Here is a 15,598-nt window from a genome sequence, read left to right on the forward strand (position 1 = left end):
GTTTGTTTGTATTTGAGTTATATTCGGAGAATCATTTAGGTTAGAAATGACCTCTGAAGTTACCAAATCCAGTCTCCAAACACACCACCAAACACCACCGTGTCAACGAGACTGTGACACTAAGTGCCACATCCCATCCTTATTTTAACACTTCCAGGGACTGTGATTCCACCACCTCCTGGGCAGTTCATTCGTGATCATTCACACTCTGTGAAGAAATTCTTCCTAATGTCCTTCATAAACTTCCCCTGACTTGGTGTAATTCCTGTTCTTGTAAATTAGTAGCTTGTTCCAGGAAAACAGGTTTGCTAATGGTGTGTTCTTGGAGCCAGTGTTCAGCATTTCAGGATGGGAAGTTTGGTGAGAAATAAGGTATCTGCTGTATAAAAAGTGCTGAATGCAAATAGGATGGTAACACTGAACTAAGTCCTATAAAGAGACAGCCAAAGAAACTTGTTTTATAAGGTGGTAACATAGGCACGTGTCATAGTAATCTAGCAAGAGCTTGACATAGACGCCCCAGCTTCAAAGGCAGGATTGCAAGACATCTGTGTATTAATTAGAACAAAAAGGGAGAATAGCAGAACTTGTTCAGAGTCATGTAACTACTGGGCAATAAGAATCTTAAATTGTTAGCTTTGTGTTTAATTTCAGGCACAGCTAGTACTTGAAAGTCCTAGCTGTAACTCTGAAGTGAAAAAAAAAACCAAAACCAATCCAAACATAAAATCGCATGATAGAATACCCAGATGGAAAGGACTTCAAGAACATCTGGCAAAACACAGTGGAACTAAGTGTGGTTTCCTAAACCTTGTTGTATTTCTCCTCCCAAGTTTAACAAACTTAAGAGATTTAAGCTAGTGAGCCTGTGTAGCAATCTAATGGTATGGAAAGACAAAGAACCCCCACTGTTTATTCTCTCTTGTAGACACCTCACACAGTAACAGTATTTATTATCTGTTTTAATAAATGCCAGTGAGAAATTAAAGATGGATGATACTACTTAAGGAAAAAGAAAAAATAGTTGAACTTCTAGGAGGTCAGTGTTCAGAAAGACTTTAATCTTTATATTTCTAATAACCTTGAAATTGTTCTCTTTGCAGCTGATCATATTCAAATAGATGTTTTCTGAACCAAACTGCTGCACAACTTCCACATTATTAAAAGTCCGTGCTGAGGTTTTAACAAAATACAAAAACACCTTTAAAAAACATTTAATGAGGGAAAATAAGTCGCACTTTCATCTGCTTGATCTAAAGTTAATAATCTGAGTTTACTAAAGTACAAAAAGCTAGAAGCTTCTAAGCTAAATTGGGGAAAATCCTTGATACAGGTCTTTTTTATATACAAATGCATTTTTGGCAGTATCTGTATGAGTATTAGGGCAGCTAACAAAGCATTCATCATCTCACAAATACAGTGTATAGTCCTCCTCAATTCAGTGCTACTGTATGTCCCTGAACATTTTATAAGATTGTGGGAGCTTCTGCCATGAGGGTGGTTGTCCTGCCAGTCTTGTCTTGTGCTCGGGTCAGGCTTTCAGCTGCCTGTAGAGGAAAACAAAGGGGAAATTCACAGTAAATGTGGGCAATCTCGCTTGTGTCCTGGCTGCCAGCACCAGGCCACCTCCGTTGCCTTTATTAGCACACACAGATCCAGTGGACACTTCTTTGTCCTGTCCTCTTCCACCTCTAGAACATGGATACCTACCTGACTGCAGCTGTGAGACTCCGGTACCAGTCATTGATCTCTTGTTGGTTGTTGGACATCAACAGCAGTGTCTTGTGTGGAAAGGAAAGCTGAAAGACAATCATCACCACTGAATTCAGTCAGTCCCTGCATGATGATTTTCACCCTTTTTCCTTCCCAGGTGGAAAAATTTAGCCTTAATACTGAGTGAAGCCAGAGGCTGTACAGTACAGAATAAGTGCCAGTCTTGTCCGTTGTTTCCAGTCATAGTTGACAGCTCGTTCTGACCTGTTTGAAGGTGAGCAATTCTCAGCAGCTCATCATCTGGTTTTCTACCATATTCCAAACTGTCCCTAGGGGTCCTTCCACTACCATAATCTACAGGTCACAGCTTGCTCAAAGAGTTCTTTGTCATAGCTCACAAGAAAGGAACTCACACAGCCCCCAGGTGCAACCTTGGAAGAACTGACCTTGCAACCCTGAGAGAAGACTCTGGTACCTGTCAAGGAATCTGCAGCCCTCAGGGAGTTAGGTGAGCAACATCTGTTGTGATAACATCCACGTCTTTCTCATTCTCTTTTTCTACATGTTCCGTCAGTGTAATGCTCCATATTCATTGTCAAGTTGTGGGGCTGCCCCCCAAAACTGTGGTTCTGATGAGGGCATGTCAGAGTCCTAGTGGAGCCTCCGTACCTGAGCTAAGTGAAGCAAGCAGCAGCCTGTAACCCCAGAGTGTGAAGGAGGCTCCACGACATGAAACAAAAAGTACCTGCATCACTCAAGAAAGGAAGGGGTTGTCCTAACTCAGACTTGCTCACTGCATTTTGTCACTGTCATCATCTTGGTCCCGCTGCTGCTGAGACAGCTGGAGATCTGCTTCCAGGTCTGACTCCACTGGCACTTCTGCCTGGTGTGGGTGGAAAGACTTACACTGAGGAGCCCTCCCTGGCTCCACGTGTGGCCGAACACTTTATCCACTGAGCACTGGTGGAGCGGGTAGACAGCCTGGCAGGACAATTTGTTGGAGTTCAGCAGGTGCAGTGGGTGGCAGGGCTTCGCTGCAATGAGGATATCAGAGAACAGGAAGAACATCCTGCGCTTCAGTTGTTCTCCCTTTGAAGGCACCACCAAAAGCCAGCCTTCACGGATATACCAGCGCCCTGAGCATGCCGGGGAAACAGAGACAGCTGTGAGATCTGAGGGAGGGTGGGCAGGAATAAAAAGTAAAGGATGCAATGAGACAAACAAGAATATAGAGTGAGCCACCCTTGTAGGTTGCTGTGTTCTACATCAATTCCAGCCACTAGAAGGCATTGGATGTCAGCTGGGCCCAGCCCATCAGCGCGGCAAACACCCGTGCAGGAGCAGTAACCAGCCTAAAACACTTAGCACATGAGGAGCAGCTGAAGTTGTTATAAATCTGCTATTTTAATTAAGAGTATATTATCATATGCAAGACTGTTTAAAGTGATCAGAACCAAAACATGGTTTGAGAACGGTATTCATGCCTTTAAATTAACATAAGCCTTCAGAAAACACAACATGAATTACAATAAATTGTGTTGCCCATTTGTTTGTCATTAGTGGTGTAACAGAAACTAGCTTCAGCTTTGAAAACTTATAATTTTTTTCCTTGTTTTGTTTGTGTGTGGTAATTAAATAAACTCAAAAAACCTCCCCAAAACAAAACCGTATTTCACAGGTCATCTAACTATATACAGCCAAGAGAGTACAGATTGCAGACAACTGTTCTAAAGTGAAGGAATGAAAGGAGATTGAAAACAAGGAAGGTCTGAATAGGAAACCTTATCAACCTCTCATGCAGAACGGAGTCCAATGTCATCCACCCGTTAAATTGTTGTGATAAAACAAGAGGAAAAGGAAGAGGAAGAAAATAGTTAAAATAATCCAATAAGCCTAGCTGTAAGCAGCAATTAAAAAAAATGAAATAAATAAAATAATTAAAACAGGACTTCTTACTAGGCATATTGTGGAAGATAACCATCAACTCTCATGAATTATGAGGACACCTGCCAGTAAGATTATTTATAAAAATGTAAAGCCATAACAAGGTATTGCCACCTGATCTTGTTCAGGAAACATCTGCCAGGGAATTTCAACCACCCTTTCATGCCTTAGCTTCTGCATGAGCTATTTTAGAGAAAAAACACGGTGTTGTTTTCATTATGGATTGTGGATTGTGTCTTTGTAGAATGCTACAGTCACAAAACAAAGCGAGTGGATTCCTGCTTAGCTTATTCCACTGGAACCACTCCTCCTATCTGAAAAAGAAACTGAGGAAGAGAAGGATGAGGTGCAGGAATCACTCTACGTTTTAAAAAACAAATGGGAGGAAAGTGTCAGACGCATGAGCCTGGGCTGGCAGCTGTTTCCCTTATGATGTGATCAGACTCACAGGCATACAATCTGACCCAGGCTGTACTGAAAGTCTTGCAATATAGATCCATGTCCAGGATTCCCAGGTGTACAAGTTCTAGGAAATTGTTGTGAAAGAAGGGCAAGAAAATATCTCCGGGGAAGCTCTGGATGACAGAAAAGTGTGCTCAGTTAAGGAGGCAGTTCTGGCTGATACAGTATTTGTCCTGAATATGAAAGACAGCAAGAAAAGCAGGATCTCCTCGCTGGGAGCAGGACATCTCAGACACACTGGCAAATGTGAGATACCCATCTCCAACACTCCCCCCTTGTTCTGAATCTACAGCATTTTGTTTTCTCTCCTGTTCCCTCCTGGCAACAGGACACAGTCTTAACTGTCCTGCAAAAGCTATCGTGTTTCTGGAAAGCTGGCCCAAAACTAGCAAGCCCCAGCTGCCTCTTACATTTCTGCTTCTCATATCTCATGATATCTGTAACTCCAGCCAATGGAAAATATGACTATAAGAATTCTCTGTCCTAGATAATGGGAATGACTTTACTGACCCTCAACAGTCATCCTACTACATCTCAGAATTTTCAGAGACCAAAATAATCAGTGCACCAAGCACTTTCAAACAGTGGCCATCTCTGGAATAGTTATACTCTTTGGGGGTGTTTGTTTTTATGGTGTTATCTTATGAGTTCTAACATCAACCAGGATAACTGATTTATCTTTTTGCTTATCACACTGCCCCAAGTGTGCCCAGGCACCCCAACACATGCTTCTGCTCCGTATAAGCAGAGCATACCTGTGTTAGCTCCCTTTCACCTGGCAGCACCAAAAGGATTCTAAGAACAGGAGAGGGAATTGTAAATTAATTTGCTCACAGACTGAGCATCTTTGAGAATAACCTCTGATAAGCAACCTTTGTTCTACCTGTGCTGGTTTGGCTAGGATAGAATTATTTTTTCCCATAGTAGCTGATATGTGGCTGTTTTGGATTTGCACTGAAAACACCATTGACAGACAACACAGGGATCTTTTGTTTATTGCTGTGTAAGCACTGCTCAGTATAAAGTCTTTTCTGCCTCTCAAGCCACAAGTGAGGAGGCTGGGAGAGAACATGAATGTGGGAAGGGTCACAGCTAGGACAGCTGATCTGAAATCCCCAAAGGGACATTTATATCATGCTCAGCCTGTTATGCTGGGAAAGAAGAAGGAAAGGGGGGAGTTTTAAAGTGATGGCTTTTGTCTTGCCAAGTAACCACAATGTGTGGTAGACCCCTGGTTAGAGCCCTTTCCTAGGAACAGGAGAACACCTGCCTGCCAATAACAAGTGGCGGATAAATTCCTTGCATGGCTTTGTTTTGCATGAACAGCTTTCACTTTACTTGTTAAACTGTCTCTGTCTCAGCCCACGAGCTTTCTCCATTTTACCCTTCTGCATCTTTCCATATCCCAGTGGGGAAAGTTTTTTCATCCAAAAATCCACATGTGTTCATGACAACCACATTCACAAGTACCTGGAGGTGCTTGTCTTAAAGAGCTTCACATACAGTGACTTTAACACTCTTCTCCAGCTGCAGCACTGTGCCTGGATAATCTCTGCAATAGCTGAGTTGAGTGAGGCTACAGTTGAAGCCCCAAATGACCATTTCATAATTACCCAGACTGTGCACATTTCTCACAATATTTCATACATAGCTCAGAGTGTGGTCTGGGTATGGAGAGTACCCAGTCACATAAGAGACGTGTTATCCTTTTAAATGTTCTTACATGCCAGTGACTGTGTCTTTATCTGTATCAGCTATCAACACAAATATGGTGATTTCTGGCTCTGTTTAACCATGCAGATAAAAGAAAATTCTTCATATGACGGGTATAAGCAGAATGCCATTAATCTTGTAGCTTATTGTAAACAACAACACAGTTCTCCTGCCCTTTACACTCAGGAATCTATGGTTCCTGCAATGCAGTAGGGATAATACCGCCACTTACACTCTGCCAAAAGAATTTAGTGTCTCTCTTTCATTCCCACCCAGGACTTATACTCCTGATCTTCTTGGGTTCCTAACTTTCTGACCACATGTCATCAGTTTCTCCTATCTGAATGTCAGGCAATTAAGCTGTTGCTTATCCTTACTCAAAAATTCTTAATTAAAAAAAAAAAAAAAAAAAAGTGCCTGAATTAGTAGTCATATTCCTTTACCACCTATCTGTGGAATTTGGGCAGAAGGGGAAAACTGGTTAATGTGAGTTGAGTCAGAGATGAAAGAGAACATCCACATATCTCAGCATCGCAGGAGAAAAACAGCTGTCAGTAAGACCCACCTGGAGTCAAAACCTGAGTCTTTTGTCCTTTGAGCAATTTCTGAACCCGAAGTAGCTGCGAGGAGTTCTCTCTCTTATCAAAGATGTCTTGGACCCAGTGAGATACCTCACAAACAGATTTCACAGCCTCTGAAATTATAGCAGCATACTCTGAAGTTATCACAAATGAATGCATATTTCACCTTATACATCCTGCTAAGAAAAGACAGTATGAAATTAAGAAGAAAAGTTTTAAATCAAGTATCAACAATAGCTTTATTCAAGAATTTCTGTGGGAGATTGGACTAGATCACCTCCAGAGGCCTCCTTCCAATTCTGCAGTTCTAGAAAACATTTGCCAATGAAACATCAGAGAGAGGAATAATTTCCTGGATTTGGAAGCAAAGACAGGAAAATGCCCTACAAGTAGTGATAACTGTTTGTACAAACCACAGGATCATTTAGATTGGAAAAGACTACTGAGATCACCTAGGACTGAACACCACCTTGTCAAGTAGACCATGGCATTGAGTATCATTTCTTAAACATTTTCAGGGATGGTGACTCTACCACTTCCCTGGGCAGTCCATTCCAGTGTTTAACAACTCTTTCCATGAAAAAATGCCTGCCAGTGTCCATCCTGAACTTCCCCTGGCACAGCTTGACACCATTTCCCCTCGTCCTGTTGCTTGTTACCTGGGAGAAGAGGCCAATCCCCACTGGCCACAACCTCCTTTCAGGCACTTGTAGAGTGTGATCAGGTCATCCCTTTTCTCCAGACTAAACACCCCTAGCTCCCTCAGCCACATCTCACAGGAGCTGTGCTCCAGATCCTTCCCCAGCTCCGCTGCTCCCTCTGGACACACTCCAGCACCTCAGTGTCTTTCCTAATAAGCTAAGTGTCTCAAAACTGAACCCAGGATTTGAGGTGTGGCCTCACCAGTGCCCAGTACAGAGGGACAGTCACTGCTCTGGTCCTGGGCCACACCATTGCTGATAGATTCAGGATGTCCTTGGACTTCTTGGCCACCTGGGCACACTCCAGCTCATGTTCAGCCACCGTTGATCAGCCCCGCCAGGTCCTTTCCCACTCAGCAGCTTTCCAGCCACTCTGTCCCAGCCTGCGGCACTGCCTGGGGTTGTTGTGACCCAGGGATGGGACCCAGCACTTGGCCTGGTTGAGCCTCACAAAATTGGCCTCAGCCCATGCATCCAGCCTGTCCAGAACCCCCTGCAGAGCCTTCCTGCCCTCCAGCAGATCAGCACTCCCACCCAGTTTGGTGCCACCTGCACACTGGCTGAGGGTACTCTCGATTCCCTCATCCAGATCATCAGTAAAGATATTAAATAGGACTGACCCTGATACCGTGCCCTTGGGGACACCTCTAGTGACTGGATATAGCATGAAGGACACAAATTATCCTAAAAAATTGAGGCATGTGACCAAGAGAGTCAGAGAATGGTTTGGATTGGAAGGGACCTTAAAGATCAGCTTGTCCTAACCCACCTGCCATGGGCAGGGACACCTTCAAATACATCACATTGTTCAGGACTATATCCAGCCTGGCCTTGAACTCTTCCAGGAATGGGGCATCAGCAAATGCCTTGAGCTATCTGTTCCAGTGCGTCACAAGCAGCAGAGTTCAGAAAAAAAAAAACAGAGCTGCCATTTCTCCAACCTAACTATTAGGCTATTTTCATGGGCAGTTAGTCTATATTTTTATTCCTAATGTGTTCTCAGGGACATATTGATCAAGATGGAGAAGTAAAATAGTAATCCACTAGAACCCCAGAGAGAGAGGAATTTTTTTTTTTTTCCCTTTGGAAGCAGGCTGTTTGTGGGAGTCAAAATATTCTTAGCAAGGAGAGTATCATTGATCAAAGTGCCAGCATTTAAAGGTGGAATCCTACTTGCAAGTTTCTGGTACTCAGCTGTGTCTGGGCTGGTGTTCTCCAGCAGGTCTCTGAAGAAATGCTTGTACCTGAGGTGGAGAGAGCAGGTTTAATTCACAAGGAGACACCAGGAAGATCAGCAGCACCTCCTGTTAGTAATAGTACGTGAACACTCAGCCAGGAGACTGAGTAAGACTAACCAAGCCGTTTTGGACACACCCCATTCACATTCATTTTATTATCAACCATCTCAACTAAAATAACCCATGTATTTTGCACATTTGCAGACCTTTGGGGTTTTCCTGGGCATCCAGTAGAAGCAGACTCACAAACCACTTAAGGCCTGAGACTTAAGAGAGTCCTGAGACTCTCTCAGAATTCATATAAACATGTCTCCAATAAGCGACAAATTTCTCTTTGAACTATCTAGTTTTAATAGCATATGAATGGTGGCATTCATACCATGTTTCCTGCCCACATAAGAAAATAAAGGCATTTCTATGAGAACTAAGACCCAACTTTTCCTTTTTTCCTTTCAGTCTCTACTGGAAAGGATAAGATCTCTGCAAATGCTTTCTGTGCATTTGCCCAGTGAAGTCAAACAGAGGGAACTTAACAGTTTCACAAACTAGCAGAACTCATATGACCTAGTGCATATGTTAACAGGGTTTTAAAGAAATTAGAATACGATAGAGCCGATTCATGAAAAAATTAGACTTTTTTAATAAAAAAACTCACATTTTTCCAAATAATTGGACAGCAATAAACATACTGCTGTTTTGCAAATTTAAAAGAGGTATCCAAAGAATCATAGTAAAAACCCGCCAATCTACTTAATGTTTACTTCTGCCAAGCTGATTAAAAGCATTACATAAAGTTACATGAAAGACTGTGGTATGCTGTCTCCAAATGATTTTCAAAGAAACGAGGTCCTCAATCTCTCAAATTTGCTTTAGTGTAGATAAGATCATGGTTAAAAAACAGCTACTGGATCTATAGCAGCAGAATCTGGGTTCCCAGAAAACCACCTCTATTACCCACACACCTTCCCAAGAAAGGGCTGCCCATGAGTGCATGCAGCACTCCCCTCAGGCAGTCCATTTGCCTCTTCAAAGGGGAGATGATCACAGAACATCCCAGCTGGAAGGCATCCACAAGGATCATCAAGTCCAATTCATGCCTCTGCATTTTTAGGACAACCCTAAAAATCACGTCTTCAATGATGTAGTCTAAACATTTCTTGAAAACTAAAAGGTTTGGTGCCTCAAGAGGGAGATGCAGCGATCCTGGGTGGATCTGTCCGGACGCAGACAAATGTGACAGGCATCAAATCTGAGGAAAGCATACGGCCCTGATAACCAGAGAGGAAAGAGAAGCTCTCTGTTCATTAATCTCATTTCTCTCCAAAAGCAGCAATCTACAAGACTCACAATTGCTCCAGGTCAGCAATATGCATGAAAATGGAGCAAAAGCATCACGGGCAGAGACCATCATTTCTGCACCATTTCAGTCAGCTTGCTTTTCATTCAGGGCCAAATTTCAGTAGCTTACTGAGACAGCAGAAAGCCTCCAATTCTACCCAAGAGCTAGAGGAAGGAGCCAGGGCTAAACACAACCACCTTCCTGCATCATCTCCCATCTGTGTACATTGATTCCACTTTACAGGTACATCCTCAGGTCTGTTTCATTGCTGTCTCTATGCTCTGATTTTGAGACACAATACCTTTCATAGCAATAAAGACAGTGTTATATTCTTTTTTCCCTTCTTATGCTAATCGTTTGAAGGGTCACAATTGCTTACTTACTGGTGCAGCCTCTGCAGGGGCAAAAGAAGCAGATCCTCTAGCTCCTTCCCTTTAAACTGAGGTCGAGTCTCCTGGAGTTTCTTAAACTGCCGGAATGACTTATTTTTCCTCACTTGTTTCTGTGAAGCAAAAAAGGGATTTAGCTTTGAGACAACAGAAAGAACTGTGTGTCCTAGTCTGTACCCGAGCTTGGAACACTTCACCTTAAAGTTTAGGACTCCAATCCCACAGGCATCAACTTCTTTTGTGGCTATGGGCAAGATATTCCCTTTCTCCTGACCATATATTCCAGTGGGTAATGAAGTGATATCTCTCCCCCCCCATACATTGGCCCAGTTAGGAAAACAGAGAGAGTGCTTGTGGATTTTTTCCATGTGTTTCAAGAAAAAGCAATGCAAATCTGCACTCCGTCACCTTAAGACAAGTATCCAAAATGTCTTTTTCTCTTGGAAAATCAAAAGCATGAATACATGCATGCAAAGACAAGAGGAGGGAAGCATCCCAGTACATTCTGCATCTGGGAACAAGCACAGTCTGGGAGTTGAGTAGTTTCAATTCCAGATACAGCTGTCAGGACTTCAGAATAAATATATATTCTGCAGAAATTTCTTGAAAACAGGTTGTATTTGAAGATATAAATGGGAAGGAAAAAGTCATCTTCAACATAGAAAAGAAAATGTGAAGGAAAAGGAAATCCCACTGCTAGGATACAGTTGGTGATAGTGGGAGAGACTAGGGGCGTTGGCGCTTCCTAGAAAGAGACGACTGTATCATAGTGAAAGCCTGGAAACTCTCTAGGCTTGCCAGTTAGGAAGGAGTGGGAGTAAATCCAGGACTGTGTTTGAGAAAGCAGTGCTCAGCATATGCACATACCTATACAAACCTGAAAAAAGCATCAGAAATTTGAAGCTCTAAATAAGAAGAGAAGTTTTCACCAATTTGTTGTGGAAGAAAGCCTGAATTTCATCAGCCCAGAAAAAGTAAGTGCACTGATCTTTCCCCAGACAGAAGACAAACGGAAGGATGTGCAGTTTCACAGAATGGAAAAAGAGAAACCATAGGAGGACTAAAGTAGATACTTACCTTCAAGGTTATATTTGCCTCCTCCAAATTCTCAGCATAGTGGCCATAAAGATCCAGACTCAGACAAAAATTTTCCAGTCCTGGTCCCAAATTCCCTTTCTCCAGGTGAAGTGACAGAACACTGTGCATAAGGAGCAAAGACGGCTTGTGAGGGATACATTACTACTGGCATTTTCACAGCTCCTTCTGATTCGTTCCTTTGCTCACCAGCCTTTACCATTCTCTACCTCATATCCAGTTTCTATGCCAATTTTGTGCTTGGAGGTCAGAGAGTAAGCCACAAAACACGTTGTGGAGCAGACTTACTGAGCTTAAACCACTGTCCAGTAACTGTGTACCCAGATATGAGATACAGATCAGGATTTCCCTGGGGACACCTCAAAGTGCCACCAAGGCTAGCAGTGCTAGGAGTGAATGCCTATTTTACAAGGTGTTAGCCTTATTTCCCCAAATCTTACTTTCTCATCAACATAGAGTCCTCCCAATATAATTACAGGAATTGCATCCTGTGTCCACTTACTGGCTGGCTGAATATAAGGGCTCCAGGGGTCCAAATATAGTTTCCAACACAGCAGGTTTCAGCGTCCCTTTGGCCTTTAAAATTGTCACAAAGTACTAAGCAGGGAAAAAAAAAACAAAAAAAGGAATTTCAAACAGGTAGCATTCCCAAATCATCACAGAATCACTGAGTGGTTTGGATTGGAAAGTATCTTAAAGACCATCTAGTTCCAGCCTGGTCAGAGACACTTTCCAAGTCCAATCCAACCTGGCTGGTCACTTCCAGGGATGGGGCATCCACAGCTTCTCTGGGCCATCTGTGCCAGTGCCTCACAACCCTTACAGTAAATAAATGTTCTTCCTAACATCTAATCTAAGCTTACCGTCTTTCCGTTTAAAAGCACTCCTCCTTTTCCTATCACTATGTGCCTGTGCAAAAAGCTACTCTCCCTCTTTTTTATAAGCCCCCTTTAAGTACTTGGAGGCTGCAAAGTTAATTAACTTCTGAGGTCATTCAAAGGCCACTTGTGGCACAGAGCAGAAGCCAGAAGCTGCAGCCTGAACACTCTTTGGCTTAGAAAGTTATAAAATATTGTGACAGTCTACCTAAGATAGCCACCATCAGATGTAAGCCTTGTAGTTTTCACCATAACTGTAAACACATGAAACAGTACTACAGCATTAAAAGAGTCTATTTGAATATCCTCCAATGCCTCTGTTTTTCACCATCCTGTCCATAATTTTTTCTTGTCTGTGTCCCTACAGTTCATACATCTCAGGCATCTTTGGGCAAGCCCTCTATTCAATCAAAACTTAAAACATATATGTCTGTGTACAGACCAAGGCCAAAAAGCCAAATCCTTGAGCTGTTGAATATTGCAGAGAGGGTAAAAGAAAAACAACAAAAAACCCTTTCAGCCCCAGTAGGTGTCCCAGGCATTAGGGATGTACCACAGTATTGCTCTTGACCCTTTCCCATGACAACACAAAAAGTATGTGCTGTCTGAAGACACCCATGTTATCAGAAGGGACAGAAATACTCACTGTGAGCACCAAATCCAGCTGCTCAAGGTATTTGTGCTCTGTTTCCAGCAGTTCCTTGGCTGTCCTGCTGCGCTTTCTCTCCCAGCGAGCCCGCTGGTCTTCCACAGTGTTTGCTCCAACCACAAATAGCAGGGATGAGGCACTCATGGCAGAGTCAGGGTTGATATACAGGGAAGTAAAGGATCCTGAAGAACCAAGCAAGATGAACACACAGCAAAAGAATTACCTACTTGACAGCATAGGAGCTAAAAACTCTTACACTTTCCTAGGAAATAAGGGAAGTCAGCTGCCAGCAACCATTATTAACAGTTTCCTTCGGCATTCCCTCCCGTGGGCACAGGGGCCTGCCTCAAACAGAGGAACACCATTAGAGAGACCAGGCTGTGAAAGCAAGAGTGGTACATGAGGATACATCCGTAAGCAAATCTCAGTGCACAATCCCACGTGCAAAACCACTGCTTCCTGTGTTTTGTCCTCCCCACTCTTTGTGTGAAATTCATGTTAAACTCAAGCAAGTTTGTGGGTGGGAGAGGTACTGTGGATAGGAGTAGAAAATAACCATAAGATTTGTCTTTCAGGGGGATTGTAGCAGGATGTCCCCCCAATCACAGGGAAAGAGAAGAGAGCATTCCTGCTTGTTTTCCCATGGAGGTTACTAAGAAGCAAGTAGTTTGCTTTATCATTTTCTAACATTATTTTGTGCTGCTAGAGGTGAGAGAGGCCGAGCAACTGCAGTGAATCACACCAGCTTTGCTCCTGCTCTACTCTTCTGCTACAGTATCATGGTTTTGCTGCACAGAAAAACATTGTTTATCACATTCAGAGAAAGAGGCATGTTTTAGCAGAATACCAGCTAGGTATCAGCCTTTTGATGAAAAGGCAGTACGGGCAGTTGCACACTTGCTCCAGCATGAAATCTGCAGTTTTGTTGGAAGCTGAGTTGCCTCTGAAAAGCTCTGTTTCCCACAAGGACAAGATACGCTAATACAGAAAGATGTGTCATCATAGAGAAGGAGATCTGTCAAACACCATCTTCCAGAGACACTTCAGATACATAAACCAATGTCTGAAACAAAAGTTTCACATCAAATGAGTACCAGGACTCATTTAATGAGTTACCAAAAGTCCAGAGAGCTGAGGGACATGAGCAGTGATTTATTGTAGCAGCAGCTTCTCCAGAGCTTTACCCTCATATCCACTTACAGCACAACCACAAGCCTAGCCAAGACCACGACTTGGTCGAGCACGGGAGACCTGGCACGGATGGAGAGGCAGCACTGCAGGGAACACCAGCTCAAGCTCAGCATTAGTCCTGCCCCAGAAATGTTCAAGGCCAAGCTAGATGGAACCCTGAACATCTCTGTCTGTGGAAGGCATCCTTGGGCTTTGCAGGGCTGCTGGAACGAAATGGTCTTTAAGGTCCCTTCTCAACGCAAACCTTTCCATGTTTCTATTCAAGTGCAGTTGCAAAGCACTCACCAGTAATGGACTAAAACGCTGCCATTCACAGAGCACCTCTAGAGCAGGTAGACTGCAGTCAAGATCTTCATTTTGCAGACCAATTTCTTTTAACACACAATAATTAAAACAAAAAAGTTATACCAGGCTTGACCACCTACTGCCCACATAAAGAAGTTCAAACACTCCCATTATTGCACAATATATTCTACGTCAGGTCTGCAGGGTGAGAGCTGCCTGCAGCCTGTGGGTACAGTGGAAAACACTTCACCTACAAGTGACAGAACTGATCTAGCTTGCTTCTCCCCAGATCACATTCAAAAACCACTGAAAACCAGCACACTCTATTATACCTTATAATCCACCATTAGCAGCATCCCCTTCACCATTTCTAAATTTTTTGAGTACCCTCCAAAAATCTCCTGTTCTTATTGCAGCACAGCCTCTCAATGTCTCAAGTGTGCAAACACATGGTGGGTCAGCTCCAGGGGCCACATGGCCCCACATCCCACACTGTGAGGTTAGAGAAAGGGGAGCAGAAAGGGAGAAACTCTGGAGCCCACAGCCACTCCTCAGACATCCTGAGGAATAAAGGAGTAAATATTGTAGGAGTTAATACTGGAAGTAAAACATGCACCTAGCCTTCCTTCAATTTGCTTGTGCTGCAGGGTATTAAAAGTGTTTCTTGGATCTGTGAAAACCAAGGGTATTATATTTCTTCAGCAGAGGAGAAAAGATCCATCAAAAGCCTTGCAGTATTGAACGGAATGTTTTTCTTGACCAAGAACGAATCATTTTACTCATTATCATTTTACTCATTATTCTGTTTTGGTTTTTTGCTGTTGTTTGTTTGTTGGTTCTAATCAAATTAAATAGGTTTTAAAGAAATAAATGTTTCCAGTTAAAAAAGCCCCGCCCCCCCAAAAAAAGAAAACCACAAACACCCCCACACACACCCATGCGCCAAAAAAAAAAAAAAAAAAAAAAAAAAAAAAAAAAAAAGAAGGCTGAAAAGCATTTACTAAACCATTTACCAAATGTTTTTCTCAGACCGCGACACGGATTCAGGAAATACTTGGTGGAATCAGGGGTAATTCAGCCTAAGGGATCTTTATGGGTCATGCTGTTGAGCCTTGTGCGCAGAGCGGGACTACCACCAAAGTCAGGCTGCGCTGCTCAGGGGTTCATCCTGCCATGGGCCCCTCCACGGGTGGAGACAGGGACGGGACACGCCACTCCACGCCAGAACACCGGTCCCAGCCCCTGTCTCGGTTCTGGTTCCGGTTCCAGCCCCGGTTCTGGCTCTGGCCCGGCCCCGCGCCGCCCCGCCGCCCGTTACCTGCCGGTCCCGCCGCCGCCCCGCGTTCAAACGTGGCTCCGCCCCGGCGGGCGGTCCCGGGGCGGAGCGGGGACGGAGGGCGGCGGGGCCGGGCCGGGCCGG

At 43.6% G+C, this 15,598-nt stretch overlaps 1 protein-coding gene across 7 annotated transcripts; it reads right to left on the reverse strand.

Moving 5' to 3' along the window:
• Positions 1-777: 777 nt before the first annotated feature.
• ARHGEF39 (Rho guanine nucleotide exchange factor 39) lies at positions 778-15,556 on the reverse strand. Of its 7 annotated transcripts, none has more exons than XM_058424223.1 (11): positions 15,497-15,556; positions 14,179-14,264; positions 12,700-12,884; positions 11,678-11,772; positions 11,158-11,278; positions 10,075-10,193; positions 8,288-8,358; positions 6,398-6,526; positions 2,620-2,747; positions 1,711-1,799; positions 778-1,547 (listed from the first exon to the last, which is right to left on the reverse strand). In XM_058424223.1, exons 3-11 carry the CDS (start codon positions 12,844-12,846, stop codon positions 1,532-1,534), a joined length of 915 nt encoding a protein of 304 aa, XP_058280206.1. In that variant the 5' UTR covers positions 12,847-12,884; positions 14,179-14,264; positions 15,497-15,556; the 3' UTR covers positions 778-1,531. The 7 variants fall into 7 exon arrangements, with proteins under 7 accessions (XP_058280206.1, XP_039947170.1, XP_039947165.1 ...); XM_040091236.2 differs by having other exon boundaries at positions 2,620-2,849; XM_040091231.2 differs by having other exon boundaries at positions 2,620-2,885.
• Positions 15,557-15,598: the final 42 nt, after the last annotated feature.

This window comes from Hirundo rustica, chromosome Z (assembly GCF_015227805.2).
Source record: "Hirundo rustica isolate bHirRus1 chromosome Z, bHirRus1.pri.v3, whole genome shotgun sequence".
Classification (NCBI taxonomy): Eukaryota; Metazoa; Chordata; class Aves; order Passeriformes; family Hirundinidae; genus Hirundo; species Hirundo rustica.